Below are 26555 nucleotides of genomic sequence, written 5' to 3' on the forward strand. Positions count from 1 at the left end.
TTCAGTACTTTTTCATTTTGGTATTTTTTTCCTTTAAGTCATTTTGTGCACAACTTTACATCATATTTGGTCATGTTGGGATTAAAGAAGCAAAAACAACCCAAAGAGCCGGTTCCTTTTTAGTGAGCCGAGCCGAAGAAGCCGGTTCTCGACAAACTCTACTCACTTTACTCAACTTCGTTCTACTTCGACTCGACTTCAAAATACCGCATTTAGGACACAACGTCAACGGAGCCTGTGAATTATTACCTTCATGCAGTGTAACTTTGACTTAAGTCGCTTCTTAATAAGTAATTTTGAGCCCTCATTTTCTGGCTAGATTTTCTTGTGCGCTGAGAATGTGCAAGCAGTGCGCAAGGGAACACTGGTCAAGACTAATGCCACATTATTATGTCAAATCGAGTCGGGTCATGTTTATTTGTAGAGCGCTTAATCACATACCACAGACTATTATAGACTACAGACTGTTATTACACACTCCCCTGATCTAAAACCTACACCTATGTGTTCGTAATGGCCAGTTGGGTCCAAATGTTGACTTTTCACGGCACTGCGTGGGAAGGTAAGAGACTTGACTTTTGTAATAGCTGCTCACAGTAGTGATGAATATTCCAACTCTTTTCATTCAAGCGGGGACAAAAAGAGGTCGTAAGCCGGGACGGGAGAACAGATATGGTCAGGTCGTAGGAGAAGACAGACAGGAGCAAAAAGGGGACAGGTGGGAGTCAGGGTCGAAGAAAGGCTTGCCTAGTATTCACTGAGGTTCGCAGACGGACTGACAACAGGGGACTGACAGGACTGGGTTCAAGTAGTGACAGGGAGCCAATCAGAACCCGTGGCGGTTGGTGCCAAATGAGTGGGCACAGGTGATTCACATCGGTAATCATGATAAATACAGGTAATACCTGAATATATCTACACCTATGTTTTCGTGATTGCCTGTTGGATCCAAATATTGAATTTTCACGGCGCTGCGTGGGAAGGTAAGTGACTTGACTTTTGTAATAGCTGCTCACAGTAATGATGGGTATTCCAACTCTTTTTAATCTTTTTGAAATTAGCCAAGCTCCAAAGGCTGTGCAATTGGGCAAATAGTTCAAAGTTTTGGAGAGAAAGTCGTTGGGCATCTCCAAAATATATGCAGAGAGGACATATGGCAAAAAGGGAACCCTCTTTATTGCATTCGAGACATGTTCATGATGTCACATTCCAGACACATCGTTCGTCTTCTCACATTGGCCTTTATACTGTCCTCAAAACAACTCGTAATGGTCGCCCGTCCCGGCTCACTCAGCAAACATCTAGTGACTTCCTGCAACATCATCATCCCAGGACTTTCGCCAGATATCTACACACAATAGGCTATAGTCAGCTCCAAGACTGCTCAATTCCAGTTCATTTTCAGGTTCAACTTCCCTTTTCCTTAGTTATTATCTACTTTCTACAACGAAAGGGGTGTGTTAAAAAAATAGCAGCGTCTGCTATTGACTGTACGAACCTCAAATGTATTTTGTATTTTCTAAAAAGCATTTAGCAATCGGAATGTTTAGTTGCATGACCACAGTGGGTTATAACTGCTTCACATCTGTGTGGCATAGAGTCAACTAACTTGTGGCACCTCTCAGTTGTTATTTCACCCCATGATTGCTAACCCTAACTGTAAGGTATATTACATTTAGTTATTTGTAATTTCTCAGTTACTCACATTACAAATGGCTCTGATGGAATATACTTGCTTTCATACTATTTTTTATTCTCTGTTCTCTATTTTTCTACTCTTTTATATGATTCTGTTTAAAAACACGCATATTTTCAGTCTTTATTTTGAAGGGTACGGGAAACTCATCATGGTATGTTTTTACAACTGCTTGACTTCTTCTAATAAAAAGAATCGCCTCACAGGGCCACGGAAAGAAAGGGGAGTCATTCAGAGGAGTGGGTCCGTTTTTCTCCCCGCGGTAACTGGAGGCCTCCTGGAAATATCAAATCTGCGTCTTCCTTGACTCTTATATCAGCCAGAGATTAATATCCCAAATTAATCTGACTCTAACATTCCACAGTTCATTTATATTTCTTAGTTTTGCTTCACTAACAGCATTTTCTTATATGTCCCCCCATGGGTTTTCGGTTTGATTGAGATCTGGGGATTGGGTTGGCCACTCCATAACATTAATTCTATTGGTTAGGGACCAAGATTTTGCTCGTCTCCTGGTGTGGTTAGGGTCATTGTCTTGTTAAAACACCCATTTCAAGGGCATAAGGTAAAATAACTTCTTCAAGTATCTTGGCATACACAAACTGATTCACAGTCCCTAGTATGCAATAAATAGGCCCAACACCAGAGGATGGGAAACATACCCAGACGCCTTGGGTATGTCTTTATCAGTTTTGCACATGGAGAAACTGCTATTTTGGCCCATTCCTCCTTGCAAAGCAGCTCGAGCTCAGTGAGGCTGGATGGAAAGCGTTTTCAGTTCTTTCCACAGATTCTCAATTGGATTGAGGTCTGGACTTTGACTTGGACATTCTAACATCTTGATATGTTTTTGGTGAACCGTTCCATCATAGCTTTTGCTTTATATTTTGGATTATTGTCTTGTTGGAAAACAAATCTCCGTCCCAGTCTCAGGTCTTTTGCGGACTCCATCGGGTTTTCTTCCAGAATGGTCCTGTATATGGCTCCATCCATCTACCCATCAATATCAACCATCTTCCCTGTCCCTGCTGAAGAAAAGCAGGCCCAAACCATGATGCTACCACCACCATGTTTGACTGCGGGGACGGTGAATTGTGGGTGATGAGCTGTGCTGCTTTTACGCCAAACATAACGTCTTGCGTTGTTGCCAAAAAGTTCGATTTTGGTCTCATCTGACCAGAGCACCTTCTTCCACATGTTTGGTGTGTCTCCAAGGTGTCTTGTGGCAAACTCTAAACCACACTTTTTATGGATATCTTTAAGAAATGGCTTCCTTGTCCTATATCACGGTGTTTATGTGCGATTTGTGTGCGAATAAAATGCACATGAAAACCCGAAAATCAGTAGACAAATTCCAGTTTATTAACAAGAGCAGTAGTGTTGGTACAAGGCAGGAGCTGGAGGAGCACTCAGAACAGTTGTCTGATATTAGCTTAAACCGTCAAACAAGCCTGTTCGATACCTTTATGGAAAACTCAAATAAACAGGAGGCGAAAAACTGAATCCTCCACTTCGAATGTAAACTCCAGCATCATTTTACAATTTGTTTCATATACAGTACAAAACGTGCATTCCATTAATATTACACAACTGTTTTACGCCGACGACACAAATCCGAGATCCTAAAAATGTCTTTTTACACATCCGTCACGAACGTTACACGCATGACATAAGAGGCTAGTCCTATTGGTTCCACACCGAAAAACTTCCATGACTACTTCCACAATACTGATCTCATCCTCGCAATTGGGCAGTCTTTGAAACAGCCTGAGGTAAGCTTTGACACGTGGTGTTCTAGCTCAAATTCAAAGATAAAATCCATTTAAGGGACAGTGTGTGTAATTTAGCGCCTCTTAATGATGAAAAATTTAATTCATAAAAAAAAAAATGAAACAATAAAAATAATTAGAAAAAAATCAAAATTACAAGGACTTTCATATAAACGTGCATTTTTATACTCGTACGTCGATAAATTTGCATTTAATTTACATAACATGACCCTCATCAAAGAGGAGCTCACTAATTGTTTGCCATTTTGCTGCTACAGGTACCCCCAAATACAGTGGAACCTCGGTTTTCGAACCCCTCTCAGTTCGAACTAATCGGAGTCCGACCAAAAATTTCGAGAATCAAAAAATCGGAGTTGGAACGCCGGGGTGGATGTTTCTTTTGTCTTTTATTAGCATATTTGGTAATGGAGTAATCCAAAAGTAATTGAAAGTAATCCAGTTAAAGTAACCCTACCCAACCCTGTACAGGACAATAAGATTCAGGAGGGCCTTCCTTGGGAAAAGCCTGATCCCCTATGCCATTACCCTTTAAAATAACAGGCCCTCAGTGAGAGAATTTCCCTAAGGTGACCAATAACTTAAATCTAATCTACTTTTTTAGTAGATTAATTTGCTCATTTCAAGTTTTATTTCTCTTCTATTACAATATGTAGCTTCCTGTGGGCACAAGGTTCGATTCCCGGCCCCTTTGTGTTATATGTGGGAGTGTCCTTGGGCAAGACACTGAATCCCTAATGCCCACAATAAGCAGGTAGGCGCCTTGCATGGCTGACTGGTGTGTGAGTGTGTGTGTGTGAATGGGTAAGTGTGAAGCACAGTGTAAAGCGCTTTGGGAGGTCTTCATTGACTTGAAACACGCTATAGGAATGCAGACCATTTACCATTTAAAACCTCCAGGAAAGCTAGGCAAAAAACAAGAAATAGAATGGTTTGCTCACTTCCAGTCTCCGTAGTTTGTATTCTTCATTGTGCTTTTTAGTACTCGGTTCTGGTTGCACCACACCAGGGGTCACCAACCTTTTTGAAGCAGAGAGCTAAATTTTGTTCCTAATTGGTACAAAGGGCTACCAATTTGATATCCATCCATTATCTGCAACACTTATCCTCAGTAGGGTCGCGGGGGTGCTGGAGCCCATCCCAGCTCTCTTCGGGCAGTGGGCAGGGGACACCCTGAACTGGTTGCCAGCCAGTCCCAGGGCACACAGGGACAGACAACTCACTAGGGACAATTTGGACCGGCCAATTAGCCTGACATGCATGTTTTTTGAATGTGGGAGGAAACCGGAGTGCCCGGAGGAAACCCACGCAGGCACAGGGAGAACATGCAAACTCCACACAGGAAGTTCGATCTCATGACCTCAGAACTGTGCCGCACACGTGCTAACCAATTTGACATACATGTCTGAAATCGATTTTATGACCAGATTGTAATAGTTAGATATAAATAAAATGGACTGGAAAATCAAAATGCCCCAGGATATATTTTCAGAACCGCGGGCATCACGTTGGAGACCCCTGCACTACACAATACAGCAACATCTAGTGGTCAAATAATATACACTGTCCCTTTAAAAACAATGCCAAATATCCTTAAATAATTAACGTCAAAATGAAATAATATATAAAAAAACTCATGCCGCGGATTGTTTGTCAGTATTTCAAGTAAACACAGCACTCAAAGTGACAAAAGTATTTTGGATCCCTTTGGCTGACTAAATTCCCATGATCCCTCAGCACAGAACCAACCATTAACTAGTGCAACATAAATCAAAACGAAAAAGAAATCGATGACTACGTCACGGTCCGGGAGACGGCTCAGTAATCCCTTTTCAGCTTGCGGCTCACGTCCACTTCGTCCAGGCCGGTGGCCGACCTGGACTGCTGAAGTTCTCGGAGTTGCGCGTGCGTACGGGGCGGCTGCTTTTTCAGCTTCTGCAGGTGAATGTCGATGGGGTCCAGTTCGGGTTCCGAAGCCGGGACCGGCAGGTAGCCGCCGTCCCTCGGCAGGCACATGCACCAGCCGGCGCCGGCCAGGTCCAGCTCGCTGTACTTGAACTCCAGCTTCTTCAGCTTGAAGTCCACCATGTCCAAGGATTCGCTCATTTCCACCAGAAGGTTCCAGAAGACGCAGCTCAGGATGATGCCGAGGAGCTGGAACGAGACACACACACGCTTTTTGCTCAAGATAACGTAAATTCCGGACTACAAACGCTAAAATGTTTCTTAGATAGATAGATCAAAGCGGCGCTGCCACGAGCGGCTGCCTTTTCCAGCAGCTGCCCTATTGTTTTAATGTCTGCTCCTATCTTCGGTGTTTTTTTTTCCCGTTTTGACAACTACACTATGGATTACTTCTATCCTATGGACATGGGTTTTAGCACACAAAAATGCGTCTAATCAAGGAATCAACTCCTTGCCCTGAAGAATTCTCGTGCCGGCGTGATGAAGGGGCCTATCGTGGAAGAAGAGTCGGAGCTAGCTAAGCGGCTAGCGGCGTTATAAGTCTTCTGTACCATCCGTAATCATGGTAAATGCGAGCTCACGACCAAATAAGATCATCGAGTGCTGGTGGAAAACATCGAAGCGCACAGGGAGCGCGGTTGCTGTGTTTTGCGGAAACCTGGCTCACGTTTAGCATTCCGGACGCTAACGTGTAGCCACCCGGAGCTATCCGGCTTCAACGCCGCTAAACAGAGACACGAAAGCCTACGGGAATCGGAGAGGAGGCGGACTTGCTAACACGAGGTGGTGTATCCCTGGATTTTCACAAAGAAAAGATTTCCATCTGCCGCAGGGATGTCGAACTTTTGGACTAGCGTGACGTCATCCACTCCGCTACAAACACCCCTGGGGCATCATGTTAATCTGTAAATAAACAACGGGGTAGACTGCTGGAAGTGTGAATTTCCCTAAGGGGATGAATAAAGTATCTATCTATCTATCTATCTAGATAGCAGTATGATTGTGTTAAAAAACAAAATAACAGATATAGAATACAAAAATACACAATATAACGTTTTCTCTCGAGTATTTAAATAGTACTACATAAAATACACACTGTAATTAAAATAGGGTGATATGCAAATGTGGGGGTGAGGTTTAATGTGGGCTTTTACTCCCCCGGGTGAAGTTAAAGAGCCTCATGGCATGAGGAAGAAATGACCTCCTCAGTCTGTCTGTGGAACAAGACTGTGACAGCGGTCTGTCGCTGAAGCTGCTCTTCTGTTTGGAGATGATGCTGTGTAGTGGATGTAATCAGGGTTGGGTAGGGTTACTTTAACTGGATTACTTTCAATTACTTTTGGATGACTCCAATACCAAATATGCTAATTAAAGACAAAAGAAACTAAAGATGAATAAAATGACTAAATTTTGTGCAGGCTTGGGGAGTAACGGATTTATTTTCATTTTGTTTCTGTCGCATTTGATGTTCGTTTTGCCGGAGATCAAAGAGATCAAAGCCAGGAGAGAAAGCTTACCACGTGTTGTGAGTCATCATTTGATTCATATCTAGTTTATTTTGTCTTTTATTAGCATATTTGGTATTGGAGTAATCCAGAAGTCAGTGAAAGTAATCCAGTTAAAGTAACCCTACCCAACCCTGGATGTAATGTATTGTCCATGATTGACCGCAGAAATGTTTGTTCTGTGGCTATTTAGGTATAGGACATATCACAAGAAAGCTTCAACCCTCATCTTTCTAGCTTGAACCAGTGTTTGGTAAAAACCGTTGAACATTGCTAAGTTTGTGCATTTATCAAGACATATGACTTTTAGAGCTTGAGTAAATCGCCAATATATTTGTTTTAAAAATAGTTTTTGGTCCTATATCTTCCATAGATAAGGCGCACCAGATTATAAGGCGCTACAATGGGAACGTCGACAAAACAGTCAGATGATTCAGTCCAACTGATTACCCCCTTAACATTCCCAAAGCTTGCAAAGAAGCAAATACGTGTCGTAGACACGTGCGGAAACAGTGTCTGTACCATGTCACCTAAATGCGTCATTTCAAATATCATTCGGAAGTCTTGGGATTCAAGAAATGCCAACCATTCCTTAGTTTTCCATTTTCTTTTTCGCTCGCAACTTTACTGTGCATATGACAATAAACACTTGGAATTGAGTTGAATTCACTCAACTCATCACAGCAACATCAAGATCGTTCTTAAACAAGATACCGGGAAAATATAAAGCCGCATAGCTCACCTAAGTTCTCACGTTCAATAATGATACGCAACCATGGTCTTCTTACAACCGTGAGTGAAGTAAATCCAGGAGAGTAAAATGTTTACAAATACAGACTAATGTCACATGTTTATGGCGTTGTTTAGCAAGCTTGCTATTTAGTCATCTTTTTCGGCCAATTGCAGGGTTTGTTTTGGCCCTCTAGCCAATCCGAGGCTCCGAATAACTTCAGCCAATAGCGATCGATTTGACGGATGATTGACACATCTTTTTCGGCCAATTGCAGGGTTTGTTTCGGCCCTCTAGCCTATCCGAGGCTCCGAATAACTTTAGCCAATAGCGATCGATTCAAATGATGATTGACACATTGGTTGGCCAATGAAACGCCGGTATATAAATCCCAGCTTACACCGCGGACTACTCCACGTTCGGGGGAAAATCGAGTCGGCGGCTGTTGCGTAAGTTGCGAGACCTTGCGATTTAATATTGATCCATATATAAGGCGCACTGTATTATAAGGCGCATGGTCAGCTTTTGAAAAAAATTAAGACTTTTAGGTGCGCCTTATAGTGCGGAAAATATGGCATATAAGAGACCAACTCATTTAAAATTAAGTTCATTATAAATCTACTTATAACAATTATTGCATGTATATGACATCGCTGTTCTCCATCTGCCATCAGTATGTATCTGTACTTACTCATCTTCATTCATGCAATGTTTGCGTTGCGTCGTCTACTACAGCTAAAATTTTCCTTCTTTTTTCTCTTCCTTTTGTTTCTTTTTTTCCCTCAGCTTTTCACAACTTTTTCATTTTGGTATTTTTTTCTTTTTTGTTCTATCCCCCCTTCCTTGAAGTCATTTTGTGCATAATTCTACATAATATTTGGTCATGTTGGGATGAAAGAAGCAAAAACAACCTGAAGAGCCGTTTAGGGCCCGAAAGAGCCGGTTCCTTTTAGTGAGCCGAGCCGAAGAAGCCGGTTCTCGACAAACTCTACTATCTTTACTCAACTTCGTTCGACTTCGACTCGACTTTAAAATACCGCATTTAGGACACAACGTCAGGGGAACCCGTGTATTTGGACTTTCATGCACTGTAACTTTGACTTAAGTCGCTTCTTAATTAGTAATTTTGAGCCCTGATTTTTGTGCGCTGGCTAGATTTTCTTGAGCGCTGAGAATGTGCTTAGAGGGAACACTGACTGTTAAGTCTGACCCTTGGGGGCTGTTATAAAGGTGTGGCACTTCTTCCCAGATTTTCACTTTTCGTGGGGGGGTTGCTGGTCCCCGTTTCCCGTAGAAATACACTATGACTTTTTTGGAACAAAAATCTTGTTCTACGTATGAGGGTAAATCCACTCTACGAGACATCCCATCATCAGCCTTCATTCGTGTTTTCTTTTCCTTCAGGACTGGCCGCAGGTGTGCGCCGGGCGTAATATGTAAGAAATTGACTTTTAAATCGAAAATGTAATGGGAAAAAAATGCTTCCTTTAGTTCTCAAAATACATTTGCCATATGCGATATAGCTGCAGTGTCCAGGGACAACTTGCCTGGTGCATGACAAATCATGCCACATGGTCAGGGTGTGAAAAAGATGGTATCCGGATAATTTAAGAACACATTTTGCACATTGTTGACATTCAGTAAACCAGGGTATTACCGTAAATTCCGGACTATAGAGCGCACCTGATTATAAGCCGCACCCATCACATTTTAAGAGGAAGACCACTTTTGTCCATACACAAGCCGCACCTGTATATAAGCCGCATGCACTCACATCAAACAATCACGAGATTAATCCAAGTCCCGCGATTAAAACTAAATGTCCTTCATTTGAAGCACACATTCCAAAAATCACAGCCGCTAAAATGAACGCAAAATGATATAGGTACTTAAAATGTGTTGCAGACCTGCAGATTCTAGGTGCCCATTGATAGTAATCCAAGGAAAAAAGTGTATATTTCCAAAGGTAAGGGAAAAATATCTATCCATTATTGTCCGCCGTGTCCACAAAAACTCACCTTTACCGGTCCCCACTTTCCCATCAGCGTTGGCGTTTGCTCCGCCCCTCTTTTTTAATTTGCTCGTGCAGAATAAGTTTCTCAAATAAATACAATACAAAAATATACAGTTGCAAATACATATTATTATAGCCTCATGCTACTAAAAAGACACTCGGACACCTGCAAATTAGTCTGTTAATGAAATAAATGCCGTTATCGTAAGAATCACGGCAGACCATCCGCCTCATCCTTCTTGGTGAAGACATCTAAGATGTCTTTCTCAATATCGGGAAGACCTTTAACATGATGACGTCGTTCCACGCTTCCTTACTTCAATACATCCAAGTAATATGCCCGTTTTTTTCTGACATAGTGGCTGCGTCATGAGCCTTATTTTATGCAATTTTTCTTAAGTTGTGATCTTCCTCGGCACATATATTCCACCGGTCCAAATTTTACCTCTCATACTCGAGCGGCGCTGGCGGCCCGTTAAAAAATTACATAAATTGGCCGCATCTCTGAATAAGCCGCAGGGTTGAAAATTTAGGAAAAAAGTAGCGGCTTATAGTCCGGAATTTACGGTATATTTTTTGTGAGACGGGAACAATACCGGACAGGAAACACAAGCAGGAAACCGGACAGAGTCAAAACACACGTCTTATTATTATAGCAACGGTTGTTTCTGGACCGTCATTAATAATAGCACAAACAATCCTGTTAAAACCTTAAAATTTTTAGTACCGTATTTTCCGCACTATAGGGCGCACCGGGTTATAGGGCGCACCCCCAAAAAATAGTTTTTGGTCCTATATCTTCCATAGATAAGGCGCACCGGATTATAAGGCGCTACAATGGGAACGTGGACAAAACAGTCAGATGATTCAGTCAAACTGATTACTCCCTTAACATTCCCAAAGCTTGCAAAGAAGCAAATACGTGTCTCAGACATGTACGGAAACGGTGTCCGTACGATGTCACTCAAATGCATCGTTTCAAATATCATTCGGAAGGTTAAAGTCTTGGGATTCAAGAAATGCCAACCATTCCTTAGTTTCTATTTTCTTTTTCGCTCGCAACTTTACTGTGCGTATGACAATAAACACTTGGAATTGAGTTGAATTCACTCAACTCATCACAGCAACATCAAGATCGTTCTAAAACAAGATACCGGGAAAATATAAAACCGCATAGCTCACCTGAGTTCTCACGTTCAATAATGATACGCAATCATGGTCTTCTTACAACCGTGAGTGTCGTAAATCCAGGAGAGTAAAATATTTACAAATACAGACTAATGAAACATGTTTCTTTATGGCGTAGTTTAGCAAGCTTGCTATTCAGTCATCTTTCTCGGCCAATTGCAGGGTTTGTTTTGGCCCTCTAGCCTATCCGAGGCTCCGAATAACTTCAGCCAATAGCAATCGATTTAACGGATGATTGACACATCTTTTTCGGCCAATTGCAGGGTTTGTTTTGGCCCTCTAGCCAATCCGAGGCTCCGAATAACTTTCGCCAATAGCGATCGATTCAAATGATGATCGACACATTGGTTAGCCAATGAAATGCCGGTATATAAATCCCAGCATACACCGCGGACTACTCCACGTTCGGGGGAAAGTCGAGTCAGCGGCTGTTGCGTAGGTTGCGAGACCTTGCGATTTAATATTGAGCCATATATAAAGCGTACTGTATTATAAGGCGCATGGTCAGCTTTTGAAAAAAATTAAGACTTTTAGGTGCGCCTTATAGTGCGGAAAATACGGTAGCTTTACAATTGTTATATTGCCATAGATATCAACGTAGTGATCTTTGTTTACAATGAATTAACACGTGACAGTCCAGGATAAAAGTGTGATCAAGACCTTGACGAGAAAAACAAGAATGTCACGATCAATGGGCAAAATATTTACAAGGTAAGCCTTGGAGACTGGCCTATGTTCGTCCATCAGTGCATTTTTTTTAACACAAATAACATTTTGTTCGGAATAATTTAGATAGAAATAAACAATAAGTAAGAATAAATATCCTACCGTAAATTCCGGACTATAAGCCGCTACTTTTTTCCCAAATGTTCAGCCCTGCGGCTTATTCGGTGAAGCGGCTAATTTATGGAATTTTTCTAACGGCCGCCAGCGGCGCTGGAGTATAAAAGGTAAGATTAAGACCAGTAGAATATGTGCGCCAAGAAAGTCTGCAACCTCTAAGTTTAAGCATACACTGTCTGTAAAGTTAAGGTACGTTCCGATAATAAAGAAGACTCTATGGCTATAATTATGAGGAGGAAGTTGAGAATGATCTTCCGTGTGATTCACAATTACGGTATGCTTTATTTTAACAGGCACGTTTGAAACATTGCGAGCGTGATGCTACTAGAATGTTGGTACCTTTCAAAGGCACGCTTTGGGATGAAAGTTATATTATTAAAGCTTTGAAAACTCTCTCGGTGTACCGTCTTTCTTCGTGAATACGTGTAACCATGTATAATATGTATTTGCAACTGTATATTTTTGTAATGTATTTATTTTACAGATTGATTCAGTTATGTGTTCTACGGACCAATCAAAAAGAAGGGGCGGAGCAAACGCGGGCTGATGGGAATTGGGGTAAAGCTGAGTTACCGGTAGATCTGTCTGTTGTCGCAGCGGACAATAGTGGATATATATTTTTCCCACCCTTAACTTTGGAAATATACATTTGGTTTCCTTGGAATACTTTCAGCGGGACCCGGACTTTACAAGTCTGCATCATACGTTAATTACGGGTATCATTTTCCATATATGACACCCACTGCCGTTCTAGAATTGTATACTATCTAAGAAGTTAAGGCTAGGACCTTAGCTTGGCCTTTTGGCTGAGAGTAGGAGTCCCGGCTCCTAAGCTTTATAGCGTATTATGAACTGACCGATAACGGATAATGGATAATGAATAAAGAAGTTACAATCGTGGAATTTACAGTCTGGTCTGAGTTAAACATGTGATCGAGTCAAAAGAATTGATGCGGGCGTACGCGGCTTATACATGGGTGCGGCTTGCGTAAGTACAAAAGTGGCAAATCACCCAAAAAGTGGCGGGTGCGGTATAATCAGGTGCGCTCTACAGTCCGGAATTTATGGTATTTCAGATAGAATGACCTGTGCACTGTCGGTATTTTATTATTGTTTATTTGACCTTTTCTTAATGGTATTTAGTTAGTTATGAATGCTGCAAATAAATAATTACATTTCTTCCTCATGCCATGAGGCTCTTTAACTCCACCCTGGGGACTAAAAGCCCACATTAAACCCCAACCCCACATTTGCATATGACCCTATTTTAGTACAGTGTGTATTTTTCGTAACACTATTTAAATGCTCTATATCTTTTATTTTATTTTCTAACACAAGGATACTTCTGGAAGTGTGAATTTCCCTACGAGGATGAATAAAGTATCTATCTATCCGTCTATCTACCTGCCAATTGTCAGTAAAGGGGTAATCCACTCCATACCACCTGCACTAGCGAAGCAAACCACGCCAATTAAATCCACGGGAATCGAAATTACGCAATTTGCATTTACATGAATGTAAACAAGGCTGCCGTGTAATCCTCATGGTAAGAGAATGTGGCTTGGTAATAATTACGCTTCGTCCATCATTTCCACATGAGTGACTGATGGAAACAAAATGATATGTATAATGGGCATTGGTGCAGAGGATGGCCCAAGGTTGAACAATGTAACACGATTAAAAATGGACTATAACTGCAGTCTCAGCTGTGTAATTTTGTTGAGGTTCTATTGTCCGTGTTAAATAAGAATGGTGATAAAAGACTCACCCATTACTAATAATAATAATAATAATAATTTCCTTTGTATTGTCATTCTTTGTAACAATGTACACAGAACGAAATGTCGATACACCTGACCCGTTGTAGCGAGTCGATGCAGCCGCAGCCAGAGGGCGCCGCCATTATACCAATTAGGTATGTCTCGGCCGAGGCGCGAACCAGCGACCTCCCAGTCTCAAAGCGGGCACACTACCATAAAGTTACTAGGATCACTTGATTCATGGATGTTTGTTACCGCATTTTCTTCAGCCAGACACAGATAGCCAAATATTGAGCAGTCATCAATCCTAATGCCAATCTCATGAGTACCTTAAATTCCCTTCCCTCTGCAACAAATTTTATATATATATATATATATATATATATATATATATATATATATATATACAGTAATCCCTCGGTTATCGTGGTTAATGGGGACCAAAACCACCCGCGAAAATCCGCGAAGTAGCGACGCCCCTTCAAAAATGCTTAAAAAAAAATGAATATATATGTATATATATAAATATATATATATATATTATTATTATTATTATTATTATAATTATTATTATTTTATTTTATTATTATTATTTTTTTTAGATCCGGTTAATGGGGACCAAAACCACCCGCAAAAAGTGAAAATCTGCGAAGTAGCGACGCCCCTTCAAAAATGCTTAAAAAAAAAAAAAAATTATATATATATATATATTATATATATATATATTTTTATTATTTTATTTTATTATTATTATTTTTTAGACCCGCGAAGCTCTGAACCCGCGAACGTGGAACCGCGAAGTAGTGAGGTCCCACTGTATAAATAAAATAATGACCTTAAAATTCCGACAAAATATTTGATCGTAGCTTTGCATTTAATGGCAGTTTACCATTTTTTTCTGTCACGACCAGAACGGAATCAGGACCTAAATGCGTAACGTTAACCACAAGTTTATTGACAGAAAGAGGAAGGGCAGAGCCCGCGATCCGGTGCTCGTTGGATGCAAGAAGCAAGCCGCTCACGCAGACGGATCGTGATCCAAATACGGAAGTGGATCTTCCGGAGCGGGAGATGGCGGTGTCGAGGATGGGAAAAAACAGGTCAATACCCGGGACAGGAGAGCAAACCGTGGTCGGGATCAAAAAAGGGTCGAAAGCCGGGACGGGAGAACAAACGTGGTCAGGGTCAAAAAACAGGTCGTAGCCGGAGACAAACAGGGAAATCAGGAACGGACAGGTGGAAACACAGGTGCAAAAAGCGGGAGCGATGGCAGTCAGTGTCAAAGTGCTTGCCTTGTAGAAACAGAGGTTTGCTGACCGACTGACAACGGGGGAGTGACAGGACTGGGCTTAAAAAGGACAGGGAACCAATCGGGTAGCCCGCAGCAGCTGGAGCCAACGAGCGGGCACAGGCGACACTAATCAGTTACCATGACATCTTCAAATTCAGGTTCCAAGTCATATGATACTTCAAGTACCAACCCTAATGAAGATAAACGGCACAGAAAATCGATGGATGGATGCGCCCCTCCACCCTATTTTTAACTTAACTCTGCTTGCCCCCGCTCGCAGCAATATTTGACCATGGATAATTGATCAAGGCCGCACAAGTGCTTTATAGTACAATTTAGGCGGAAAGGACAAAATAAGACACAAATTTGCTCCTCAGCCCAAGCTGTCAGCAAAAGTCAAAATGGGGATAATGGATCACTGCCAAAACAGCGCAGTTCTTATTGGGTGGACCAACATGGCATGTTTCACTAGACAAAATGAACAATTTTTTTTAAAAAGTACCTTTGCTCTCACAAAGTCAACTGATGATAATGGATCATGGCCAAAGAACAGACCATTATAAGCGTGCCACAAAGGCAGGATCCCAACAAAAGGGCATTCTACCAGCCCCTACAAAAGCAATATGGGATAGTGGATCGCAGCCGCACGGACGCAGTTCATTGAAGGTGGAAACACAGTATTGGCAAAAAATAAAATAAAAAGAGCTGCCAGGCAGCACAGTGGCGCAGTGGTTAGCGCTTGTGCGGCACAGTTCATGTCATGGGTTCAAATCCAGCTCCAGACTTCCTGTGCGGAGTTTGTATGTTCTCCCCGTGCTTGCGTGGGTTTCCTCCCACGTTCCAAAAACATGCATTTCAGGTGAATTGGCCGGTCCAAATTGTCCCTAGGTGTGAATGAGCGAATGAGTTGTCTGTCCCTGTGTGCCCTGCGATTGGCTGGCAACCAGTTCAGGGTGTCCCCTGCCCACTGCCCGGAGATGGCTGGGATGGGCTCCAGCCCCCCAAGCGACCCTAATGAGGATAAGCGGTACGGCTAATGAGATGAGATGAGATGAGCTGCCAGGCGAAACAAAAGTGCGCTCTTCCCATACTCGCTCATAGTAATATGGGATCGAGGATCATGGATCGCGTCTGCACGAGTGCGGGTAACTTTTTGGTGGACAGAAAGGCAAAAAGAAAGCACCAGGCATTACAAAAAATGTGCTCTGCTGGTACCCGTTAGCAACAATAAGCGGCCCGGGATAATGGATAGCGTAATATTTTTCAACTAATGCAAAGAACTACAAAGCTCAAAGTGGCAAGGGATTACAGTATATGTTTGACTCAGTAAAAATGAGCAAATAAAAACATACTCCACATTGACTATCGTATTTACAGCTGTGTGCAATGCTCAAAACAAATTACCGGATTTTCCGCACTATAAGGCGCACCTAAAAGTCTTAATTTTTGTCAAAAGCTGACCATGCGCCTTATAATACAGTGCGCCTTATATATGGCTCAACATTAAATCACAAGGTCTCGCAACTTACGCAACAGCCGCCGACTCGATTTTCCCCCGAAGGCGAAGTCGTCCGCGGTGTATGATGGGTTTTATATACCGGCGTTTCATTGGCTAACCAATGTGTCAATCATCATTTGAATCGATCACTATTGGCTAAAGTTATTCGGAGCCTCGGATAGGCTAGAGGGCCGAAACAAACGTTGAGTGAATTAAACTCAATTCCAAGTGTTTGTTGTCATATGCACAGTAAAGTTGCGAGCGAAAAAGAAAATAGAAACTAAGAAATGTTTGGCATTTCTTGAATCCCAAGACTTTAACCTTCCGAATGATATTTGAAACGATGCATTTGAGTGACATCGTACGGACACCGCATCCGCACCTGTCTACGACACGTATTTGCTTCTTTGCAAGCTTTGGGAATGTTAAGGGGGTAATCAGTTGGACTGAATCATCTGACTCTTTTGTCGACGTTTCCATTATAGCGCCTTATAATCCGGTGCGTCTTATGTATGTCAAAAATAGGACCAAAAAATATTTTTTGGGGGTGCGCCCTATAACCCGGTGCGCCATATAGTGCGGAAAATACGGTAAATGCATCTCAACACAAGACTTTTTCCACCCATATCTTAGTTTATAAACTTCTGATTTAAGATTACTGCATTTGGATTGAAGTGGACTGTAAATCAGAAATGAAAAGGAGACCTACAGGAGGGAAATAACTGCACATATAAAAATCAGCTGTACAGAGCAGAAGTCAATGGAAGGAGACCAAGAGGAAGGCCGCGATTGACGTGGATGGATAGTGTTATGAGTGCACTGCAGGAAAGAGGTCTAAATATAATGGAAGCTAGAGCTCTTGTTCGTGATAGGAATGAGTGGAGAGGTGTTGTCAAAGGATAGTGGGATGATTGGACGCGTTCTAAGGGATGGGCAGGGCACCCGTATGATGCGGCAGGGGTAAACCACTGAAAGCTGTCGGGCCCTGCTGTTGAACGGAAGAGTGTGTTGTGTCACCCTGACCTGAGGGACAGGGTTGGGTAGGGTTACTTTAGCTTGATTACTTTCAATTACTTTTGGATTACTCCAATACCAAATATGCTAATAAAAGACAAAAGAAACTAAATATGAATAAAATGATGGCTCACAACACGTGGTAAGCTTTCTTTCCTGGCTTTGATCTCTGATCTCCGGCAAAACGAACATAAAATGCGACAAAAACAAAATGAAAATAAATCCTAACAGCTTGCCAACATCGTTTTTGCCGTTCCATGTATTCCGTTACTCCCCAAGCCTGCACAAAATTTAGTAATTTTATTCATATTTAGTTTCTTTTGTCTTTTATCAGCATATTTGGTATTGGAGTAATCCAAAAGTAATTGAAAGTAATCAAGTTAAAGTAACCCTACCCAACCCTGCTGAGGGACATGGCCGCTTTCTTGTGTCCCGTTTTATCTGGAGGGACAAAAGCATGACCAACTTAGGTGCCCAGGTGCCTAACTTGTTTGGGTCGTTGGGCATTTGGGTTGGCCATGGTTAAAAAAAAATGTTGATGGTAGGAAAGAGGTCTAAATATAGTGGAAGCTAGAGCTTTTGTTGTTGATAGGAATGAGTGGAGAGATGATGTGAAAGAATAGTGGGATGTTCGGATGTGTTCTATGATGCGGCAGGGGTAAACCAGTGGAAGCTGTCGGGGCCCTGCTGTTGAACGGAAGTGTGTTGTGTCACCCTGACCTGAGGGACATGGCCGCTTTCTTGTGTCCCGTTTCATCTGGAGGGACGAAAGCATGACCAACTTAGGTGCCGAGGTGCCTAACTTGTTTGGGTGTTTGGGTTGGCCATCGTCCCCCCAAAAATTTTGTGTGCATTTTCTGCTACTTTTCCCCTTTTTTTTAATTTTCTTTATTTTTGTATGTGTTTGTCTTGCTGTCTCTCGAGGGATATGACGAGGGTAGATAGATATACCGTAAATTACGGACTATAAACCGCTAATTTTTTCCATAACGTTCAACCCTGCGGCTTATTCAGTGATGCGGCCAATCTATGTTATGTTTCTAACGGCTGCCAGCGGCGCTCGAGTACAAAAGGTAAGATTTAGACCGGTGGAATATATCCGCCAGGAAGACTGCAACTTCTTGGCTTGTGCATACAGTGGAACCTGGGTTCTCGACCATAATCCGTTCCAGAACCCTGTTCGAAAACCGATTTGTTCGATCACCGAAATCATTTTTCCCATTAAAAATAATGTAAATCCTTTTAATCCGTTCCAACACCCTGAATGTTTACCTTGAATGTTTACGTAAACATAAAGCTAACCCAGGCTAATCGTACGTTCGCGTTATCGTAATCTTCCGTACGAAAGATTACGCTAACATGAACGTGTAAAAATAAAAAAATCAGGTCGTTCACAAGTCATTTAACACCCGAGTCTCCACAACAAGTGATGAGCGGTTCATTGGAAAGAGGGCTCCGTTCCAACACCCTGAATGTTGGGCTCCGTTGCAACACCCTGAATGTTTACCTTGAATGTTTAACGTAAACATAAAGCTAACCCAGGCTAATCGTACGTTCGCGTTATCGTAATCTTCCGTACGAAAGTTTACGCTAACATGAACGTGTAAAAATTAAAAAAAGGGCTAAAACACTTCGTACACCTATATTAAAAGCGAAAGCAAAACGAAGCACGTTATATTATAATTATTAAAGCTTTGAAAACTTTCTCGGTGTACCGTCTTTCTTTGTAAATACGTGTAACCATGTATAATATGTATTTGCAACTGTAGATTTTTGTAATGTATTTATTTCAGACACTTATTCTGATATTTTTAGCACGGGCGGATAAAAAAGAAGGGGCAAAAAAAACTCGGGCTGACGGGAAGTGGGGAACGGTAAAGGTGAGTGTTTGTGGACGCGGCGGACAATAGGGGATATATATTCTTCCCACCCTTACCTTTTTTCCTTGGATTACTTTCAACGGGACCCGGACTCTGCAGGTCTGCATCAAACCTTAAGTACCGGTATCATTTTCCGTTCATTTTGCCGGCTGTGATTTTTGGACTGTGTACTTTTATGAAAGACATTCAGTTTCAATCGTGGGACTAAAAGTCGGGATTGGGTTAATTTTGTGTTTGTGTTACATTTTTTCAATGTGGGCGCATGCGGCTTATATACAGGTGCGGCTTGTGTAAGTACAAAATTGTTTTTCCTCTTAAAATGTGGTGGGTGCGGCTTATAATCAGGTGCGCTCTATAGTCCGGAATTTACGGTAGATAAAATCAGCCGTAGTGATTTGGCTTGTCCTATCAGTCTGCCGTGTGAATTTTCAATTGCAGAATGAAAAACAAATGAAAGCGAGTTAAAGTTACCTGCGGGAGGCCGATGGCACAGCAAACTGCGACGGTGATTCCGATATTGTCACTCATCCAAAGGTTGACGGCGTGAATGCAGCCTCGCACGTGGATCTCCTCCTGCAGGCTTTCACGCTGATGCACAAGGAAAAGACGACAAGAGGGCACTTCTCAGTTCGAAAAATTATTCTTTAAAAGGTCCGTCATGCATCTCCAAACACGAGACTAAGTTTTAAAAATGGAATGTCAAGTGAAAAGGTGAGAGCCATATTGTCGAGGATGCGTATATTATTAATAATAAAAGCATATTGTGCAAATACAATTCTTGGAAAACTGCAAAAGTCATTTGTTGTTTTATCTTGGGTCAATACCGTAATAACTGGACTAAAAGGTGTACCTGATTATTAGCCTTGGTCCTTTTTTTTATATATTTAAAAAAAACTAACATGGCTAGTGCATAGCAATGACACAGGACTCAAAGCTAAGTGTTTACCAGGTTTGTGTAAATGAGTAGTCCACTTCAACTACCTGACCTTGGTGTGCTCCAATTTTTTTCAGGGTTACATTGCTCATTTATCTTAAACAAAATTTAGAAATGGTATCTGTATTGTGTTTTTTTTGTCTTTTGGTTTTGAAGTAATTGAAAGTGATCAAGTTACTTTACAGCAATATTACGGTTATCGGATTACATTTTTCAACCAGAAATTAGTAACAGTAGCGAATTACATTTTTGAAGTATCCCTCGGAAACCATGTACGCGGTAACACAACTTTAATGGGAGCCACACAATGCAGTAATAGGCCATGTGTACTATAGAATCAAAAACCTCGGATTTCACATACCTGTCTATCCAGAGCCTTGGATCCACATAGCGTATTAATGACCTCCCCTACCTGTGGAAAGACCGCTGAATGAGTGAGTCCCAAACAAAACAGAGTTTGAAGACATGTAGTGGATTTCACTCAATTTCTTGCGTCTTAACTCTGAAAAGACCAAAATGTTAGTTATCGGTCCATCTAAATGCCGTGACTTGTTCTCAAAAACTGCTGTGAACATTGACAACTGTCACATCACACAGAGTTAAAATTTGAGGTGTCATATTTGACCACGATCTGTCCTTTCAAACACATGTGAAGAGATTTACTAGAACCGCTTTCTTCCATCTTCGCAACATTGCTAGAATTCGTCCTATACTGTCTCAGTCGGATGTGGAGATTATAATTCACGCGTTTGTTACCTCCCGTCTTGATTACTGTAATGCACTACGCTCCGGTCTCCCGAAGTCCAGAATCAAGAGTCTTCAGCTGGAACAAAATGCTGCAGCGAGGCTTTTAACTAGGACAAAAAAGTCCGATCACATCACGCCGATTTTGGCTAACCTGCATTGGCTCCCTGTTAGCCTAAGATGTGATTTCAAGTTTCTCTTAGTATTATACAAAATCATACATGGACTTGCTCCCTCATATTTTTCAGATCTGATTTCCCCCTATGTTCCGGTCCGAAATCTTCGTCCTGAGAGCGCCGGTCTCCTGGTGATCCCAAGAGCCAAGAAGTGTTCCGCTGGTTCGAGAGCGTTCTCCATCCGGGCACCGGTGCTGTGGAATGCTCTTCCCCCTGAGATGCGATCTGCAACCTCAGTGGAAATGTTTAAATCTAAGCTTAAAACACACTTCTACTCTATAGCATATGAATGACCTATACTTTTCTTGGACAATATCTCGGTATTATTTGTGATTGCAACATCCATTGCTGTCTGGTAATCCTGAAAGGGGGATGCCACATGTGCGGTCCCTTCTCAAGGTTTCTTCATTTTCCTCATGTTGAGGTTTTTGAGTTTTTCCTTGCCCTCATGTTGGTTCCAGATCAGGGGATGGTGTAATGAAATGAAATGATCTGCTTTTCAAGTCAATGACTTCCCAAAGCGCTTTACAATGTGCTCCACATTTCCCAATAGTGGCCTTGCAGCCATGTAAGGCGCTAACCTGCTTATTGGGGGTATTAGGGGTTCAGTGTCTTACCCAAGGACACTTCGACATGTAACACGGACGAGCCGGGATTCGAACTGGGATCCCCTGATCCCAAGACGAGCGCTCTACCTCCTGAGCTACTGCCGCCCCATAATGGTGTTATAATAGTCTGAAAAAATAGTCTGTGTAATAACCTGTGAAGCCCTTTGAGACTCTTTGTGATTAAAGGCTATACAAATAAAAATGACTTGACTTGACTTGACTTCCCTTGTGGGTTTGATTGTGGAAATAGAATTTGGGGCAGTTTGTCCACTTTGCCAAAGAATGAACTTGAGTGCTGGAAAACGACATCCTTGATAGCCATGAAGTAATAATGTCGCCAATCTCGCCCATGTTCAAGACTCCCTAATAAACTCTTCTATCGTTTGCACGTGTGTCAGACAGGGCAAACCTTCCTTATTGCTGCGGTCGTATTTTCCATTTCCAGAGACTATCAGTGCTTGGAAGGGAGGGACGAGGAAGAGAGCAGACGTCGGGAGCACAGAGCTTCCCCTCAAGGACCACCGTTTCATTTAGTGAGCGAAATGAAGGCTATATACCAGAACATGTGTGTCTGCACGATACCCACAGAGAAATAATTGAAGTCTCTTGTTGCAGTGATAAAAGTAAAAGACATTTGTTGCCGTCTTCACCAATGGGAAATAAAATAGTGAGGGGGGGGGGGGGGGTACCCTAGCCGTTAAAAGTCCAACTGTGTTGTGCATTGTGTCAAAGGAGGATGTTAACACACTTTTCATGAAGGCTGATCATTATAATTCAACAGAAATAAGTGGCAAAAGAAATGGCACCATAGCCAAGCACTAGAGAAAACTGATTTATATACCTTAAATTCCGGACTATAAGCCGCTATTTTTTCCCAAACATTCAACCCTGCGGCTTATTCAGTGATGCGGCCGATTTATGTAATTTTCTAACAGCCGCCGGCGGCGCACGAGTACAAAAGGTAAGATTTAGACCGGTGGAATATATGCGCCGAGGAAGACTGCAACAATATACCCCCATCATGCAAATTGCAAAAAGAAAGGCACATGACGCAGCTTTCAAGCTAAAAGCAATCGAACAGTCCGATTAAGAAGGAAACAGAGCTACTGCATGTAAATTCTACTTTGCGAGCGTGTTGCTAGCGTGTTTTTGAATAAGGGAGCATGGGACGACATCTATATGACAAAGTCTCTTTCCCCTACTGGGGAAGACGACTTTGAAGACGTCGTTATAAGGAGGAAGATGAGGACGGTGTACCGTGATTTCTACAAGTACGGTATGTTTTTTTAACAGACCCGTTTACTGTGTTGCGAGCGTGTTGCTAGTAGCGTTTTGCTACCCTTCACAGGCAGGGTTTGGGATGAAAGTTATAATATTATTTTTAAAGCTTTGAAAACTCTCTCGGTGTACCGTCTTTCTTTGTAAATATGTGTAAAAATGTATAATATGTATTTGCAACTGTATATTTTTGTAATGTATTTATTTTAGAGACTCATTCTGATATGTTTTCCATGGGCAAATCAAAAAGAATGGGCGAAAACAACAGGGGCTGACGGGAAGTGGAGTAAAGGTGAGACGTGTTTGTGGACGCAGGGACCAATAGTGGATATATATTTTACCCATCTTTACCTTTGGAAACATACATTTTTATTCCCTTGGATTATTTTCAACGGGACCCGGACTCTGCAGGTCTGCATCAAACCTTAAGTACCGGTATCATTTTCCGTTCATTTTGCCGGCCGTGGTTTTGGACTGACACAAAGTCGGGTTTGGGTTAATTTTGTGATTGTGTTACAGGTATTAATGTGGGCGCGTGCGGCTTATATACAGGTGCGGCTTGTGTAAGTACAAAAGCGGTTATCCTCTTAAAATGTGGTGGGTGCGGCTTATAATCAGGTGCGCTCTATAGTCCGGAATTTACGGTATATATATATATATATATATATATATATATATATATATATATATATATATATATATATAAATCTTACTTCAGAGCTTTGCGGGCCGAAAAAAAAATAAAAAAAAAAATTATATATATATACAGGGAGTGCAGAATTATTAGGCAAATGAGTATTTTGACCACATCATCCTCTTTATGCATGTTGTCTTACTCCAAGCTGTATAGGCTCGAAAGCCTACTACCAATTAAGCATATCAGGTGATGTGCATCTCTGTAATGAGAAGGGGTGTGGTCTAATGACATAAACACCCTATATCAGGTGTGCATAATTATTAGGCAACTTCCTTTCCTTTGGCAAAATGGGTCAGAAGAGGGACTTGACAGGCTCTGAAAAGTCAAAAATAGTGAGATATCTTGCAGAGGGATGCAGCACTCTTAAAATTGCCAAGCTTCTGAAGCGTGATCATTGAACGATCAAGCGTTACATTCAAAATAGTCAACAGGGTCGCAAGAAGCGTGTAGAAAAACCAAGGCGCAAAATAACTGCCCATGAACTGAGAAAAGTCAAGCGTACAACTGCCAAGATGCCACTTGCCACCAGTTTTGCCATATTTCAGAGCTGCAACATCACTGGAGTGCCCAAAAGAGACATGGCCAAGGTAAGAAAGGCTGAAAAACGACCACCACTGAACAAGACACACAAGCTGAAACGTCAAGACTGGGCCAGGAAAAATCTCAAGACGGATTTTTCTAAGGTTTTATGGACTGATGAAATGAGAGTGACTCTTGATGGGCCAGATGGATGGGCCCGTGGCTGGATCGGTAAAGGGCAGAGAGCTCCAGTCCGCCTCAGACGCCAGCAAGGTGGAGGTGGGGTACTGGTATGGGCTGGTATCATCAAAGATGAGCTTGTGGGGCCTTTTCGGGTTGAGGATGGACTCAAGCTCAACTCCCAGTCCTACTGCCAGTTTCTGGAAGACACCTTCTTCAAGCAGTGGTACAGGAAGAAGTCCGCATCCTTCAAGAAAAACATGATTTTCATGCAGGACAATGCTCCATCACACGCATCCAAGTACTCCACAGCGTGGCTGGCAAGAAAGGGTCTAAAAGAAGAAAAACTAATGACATGGCCTCCTTGTTCACCTGATCTGAACCCCATAGAGAACCTGTGGTCCCTCATCAAATGTGAGATTTACAAGGAGGGAAAACAGTACACCTCTCTGAACAGTGTCTGGGAGGCTGTGGTTGCTGCTGCACGCAATGTTGATCGTGAACAGATCAAAGCACTGACAGAATCCATGGATGGCAGGCTTTTGAGTGTCCTTGCAAAGAAAGGTGGCTATATTGGTCACTGATTTGTTTTTGTTTTGTTTTTGAATGTCAGAAATGTATATTTGTGAATGTTGAGCTGTTATATTGGTTTCCCTGATGAAAATAAATAATTGAAATGGGTACACATTTGTTTTTTGTTACGTTGCCTAATAATTATGCACAGTAATAGTCACCTGCACACACAGATATCCTCCTAAAATAGCTAAAACTAAAAAAGCCCCACTCCAACTTCCAAAATATTCAGCTTTGATATTAATGAGACTTTTGGGTTCATTAAGAACATGGTTGTTGTTCAATAATAAAATTAATCCTCAAAAATACAACTTGCCTAATAATTCTGCACTCCCTGTATATATATATATATAATTTTTTTTTTTATTTTTTTTTTTTTATTTTTTTATTTATTTTTAATATTATTATTTTTTAGACCCGGTTAATAGGGACCAAAACCACCCGCGATAAGTGAAAATCCGCGAAGTAGTGGCGCACTTTAAAAAAAAATAATAATAAAAAATATGTATATATGTGTATATATATATATTTTCTTTTTTAAATTTATTTATTTATTTTTAATATTATTATTTTTTAGACCCGGTTAATGGGGACCAAAACCACCCGTGATAAGTGAAAATCCGCGAAGTAGTGGCGCACTTTAAAAAAAATAAAAATAAAATAAATATGTATATATATATATATATATATATAAATATATATATATATTTTTTTTTATTTATTTTATTATTATTATTTTTTAGACCCGGTTAATGGGGACCAAAACCACCCGCGAAAAGTGAAAATCTGCTAAGTAGCGACGCCCCTTTAAAAAAGCTAAAAAAAAAAAAAAAAAAAAAAAAAAGGTTTTTTTTTTAAAAATTATCTTATTCTATTATTATTTTTTAGACCTGCGAAGCTCTGAACCCGCGAACGTGGAACCACAAAGTAGCGACGCCCCTTCAAAAATGCTTAAAAATAAATATATATATATATATATATATATATATATATATATATATATATAATTATAATTTTATTTTATCATTTTTTCGGCCCGCAAAGCTCTGAATCCGCGAACGTCGAAGCGCGAAGTAGGGGGGTCCCACTGTATATGTAAAAAAAAAAAAAAAAAGGAAAAAAAACTCCTTCAGCTTGATTGTTTTCACAAGAGTTGTCTTACTGCTTATTTTCCCCTCTTCCAAGACTATTATTGTTGGTGTTGTGGCAAGATGTGCTTACCAACCTAGGAATAGCACTCACCTCACGGCGGACACAGCAGGTATACGGAACCCCGCATGCGAGTGGACCGGTACCATTACAGAAATGGTATTGATTGACTCCCCAGTCTTTATATTCATCTCCTCCGCAACATGAAAACTGGACAAAAACAAACAGTCAATTAAGAACAGCAGGCACTCAAAGACAAATTATATTTCATGGTGCAAATCTTCATCATTCGAGGTTCTGAACTGGCTGAAATACTTCGAGACGATTCGATTTGTAAACTGTTGTGTTGTGAGGTGGCCATGAAATAATAATAGCACCGATGCCATTTGCAGGCTTTCCGACAGCTGTTATCTGGGCCATGTACCACCCGAAGCTTTCCTCAAGCCCCTTTCAAGCCGGTCCAAAACTGTACTGACCAACTCTTCTAGTTGGCAGTTGTACCTGGATTTCCGAGAGACTCGTTTTT

General features: G+C 41.4%; 1 protein-coding gene across 1 annotated transcript in view; it reads right to left on the reverse strand.

The window, feature by feature from the left end:
- Positions 1 to 3036: 3036 nt before the first annotated feature.
- The window catches only part of LOC148366465 (tetraspanin-15), a 39594-nt gene continuing 16075 nt past the window's right edge, over positions 3037 to 26555 (reverse strand). Inside the window, exons 5-8 of the mRNA XM_088336911.1 lie at positions 26123 to 26239; positions 20467 to 20517; positions 19643 to 19759; positions 3037 to 5637 (exon numbers count right to left, since the gene is read on the reverse strand). Of these exons, the coding sequence (XP_088193037.1) occupies positions 5302 to 5637; positions 19643 to 19759; positions 20467 to 20517; positions 26123 to 26239 (621 nt within the window). The 3' untranslated portion in view covers positions 3037 to 5301. The remainder of the gene's footprint in view (positions 5638 to 19642; positions 19760 to 20466; positions 20518 to 26122; positions 26240 to 26555) is intronic.

Source organism: Urocampus carinirostris, chromosome 5 (assembly GCF_059441175.1).
Source record: "Urocampus carinirostris isolate Australia breed hairy pipefish chromosome 5, RoL_Ucar_1.0, whole genome shotgun sequence".
Classification (NCBI taxonomy): domain Eukaryota; kingdom Metazoa; phylum Chordata; class Actinopteri; order Syngnathiformes; family Syngnathidae; genus Urocampus; species Urocampus carinirostris.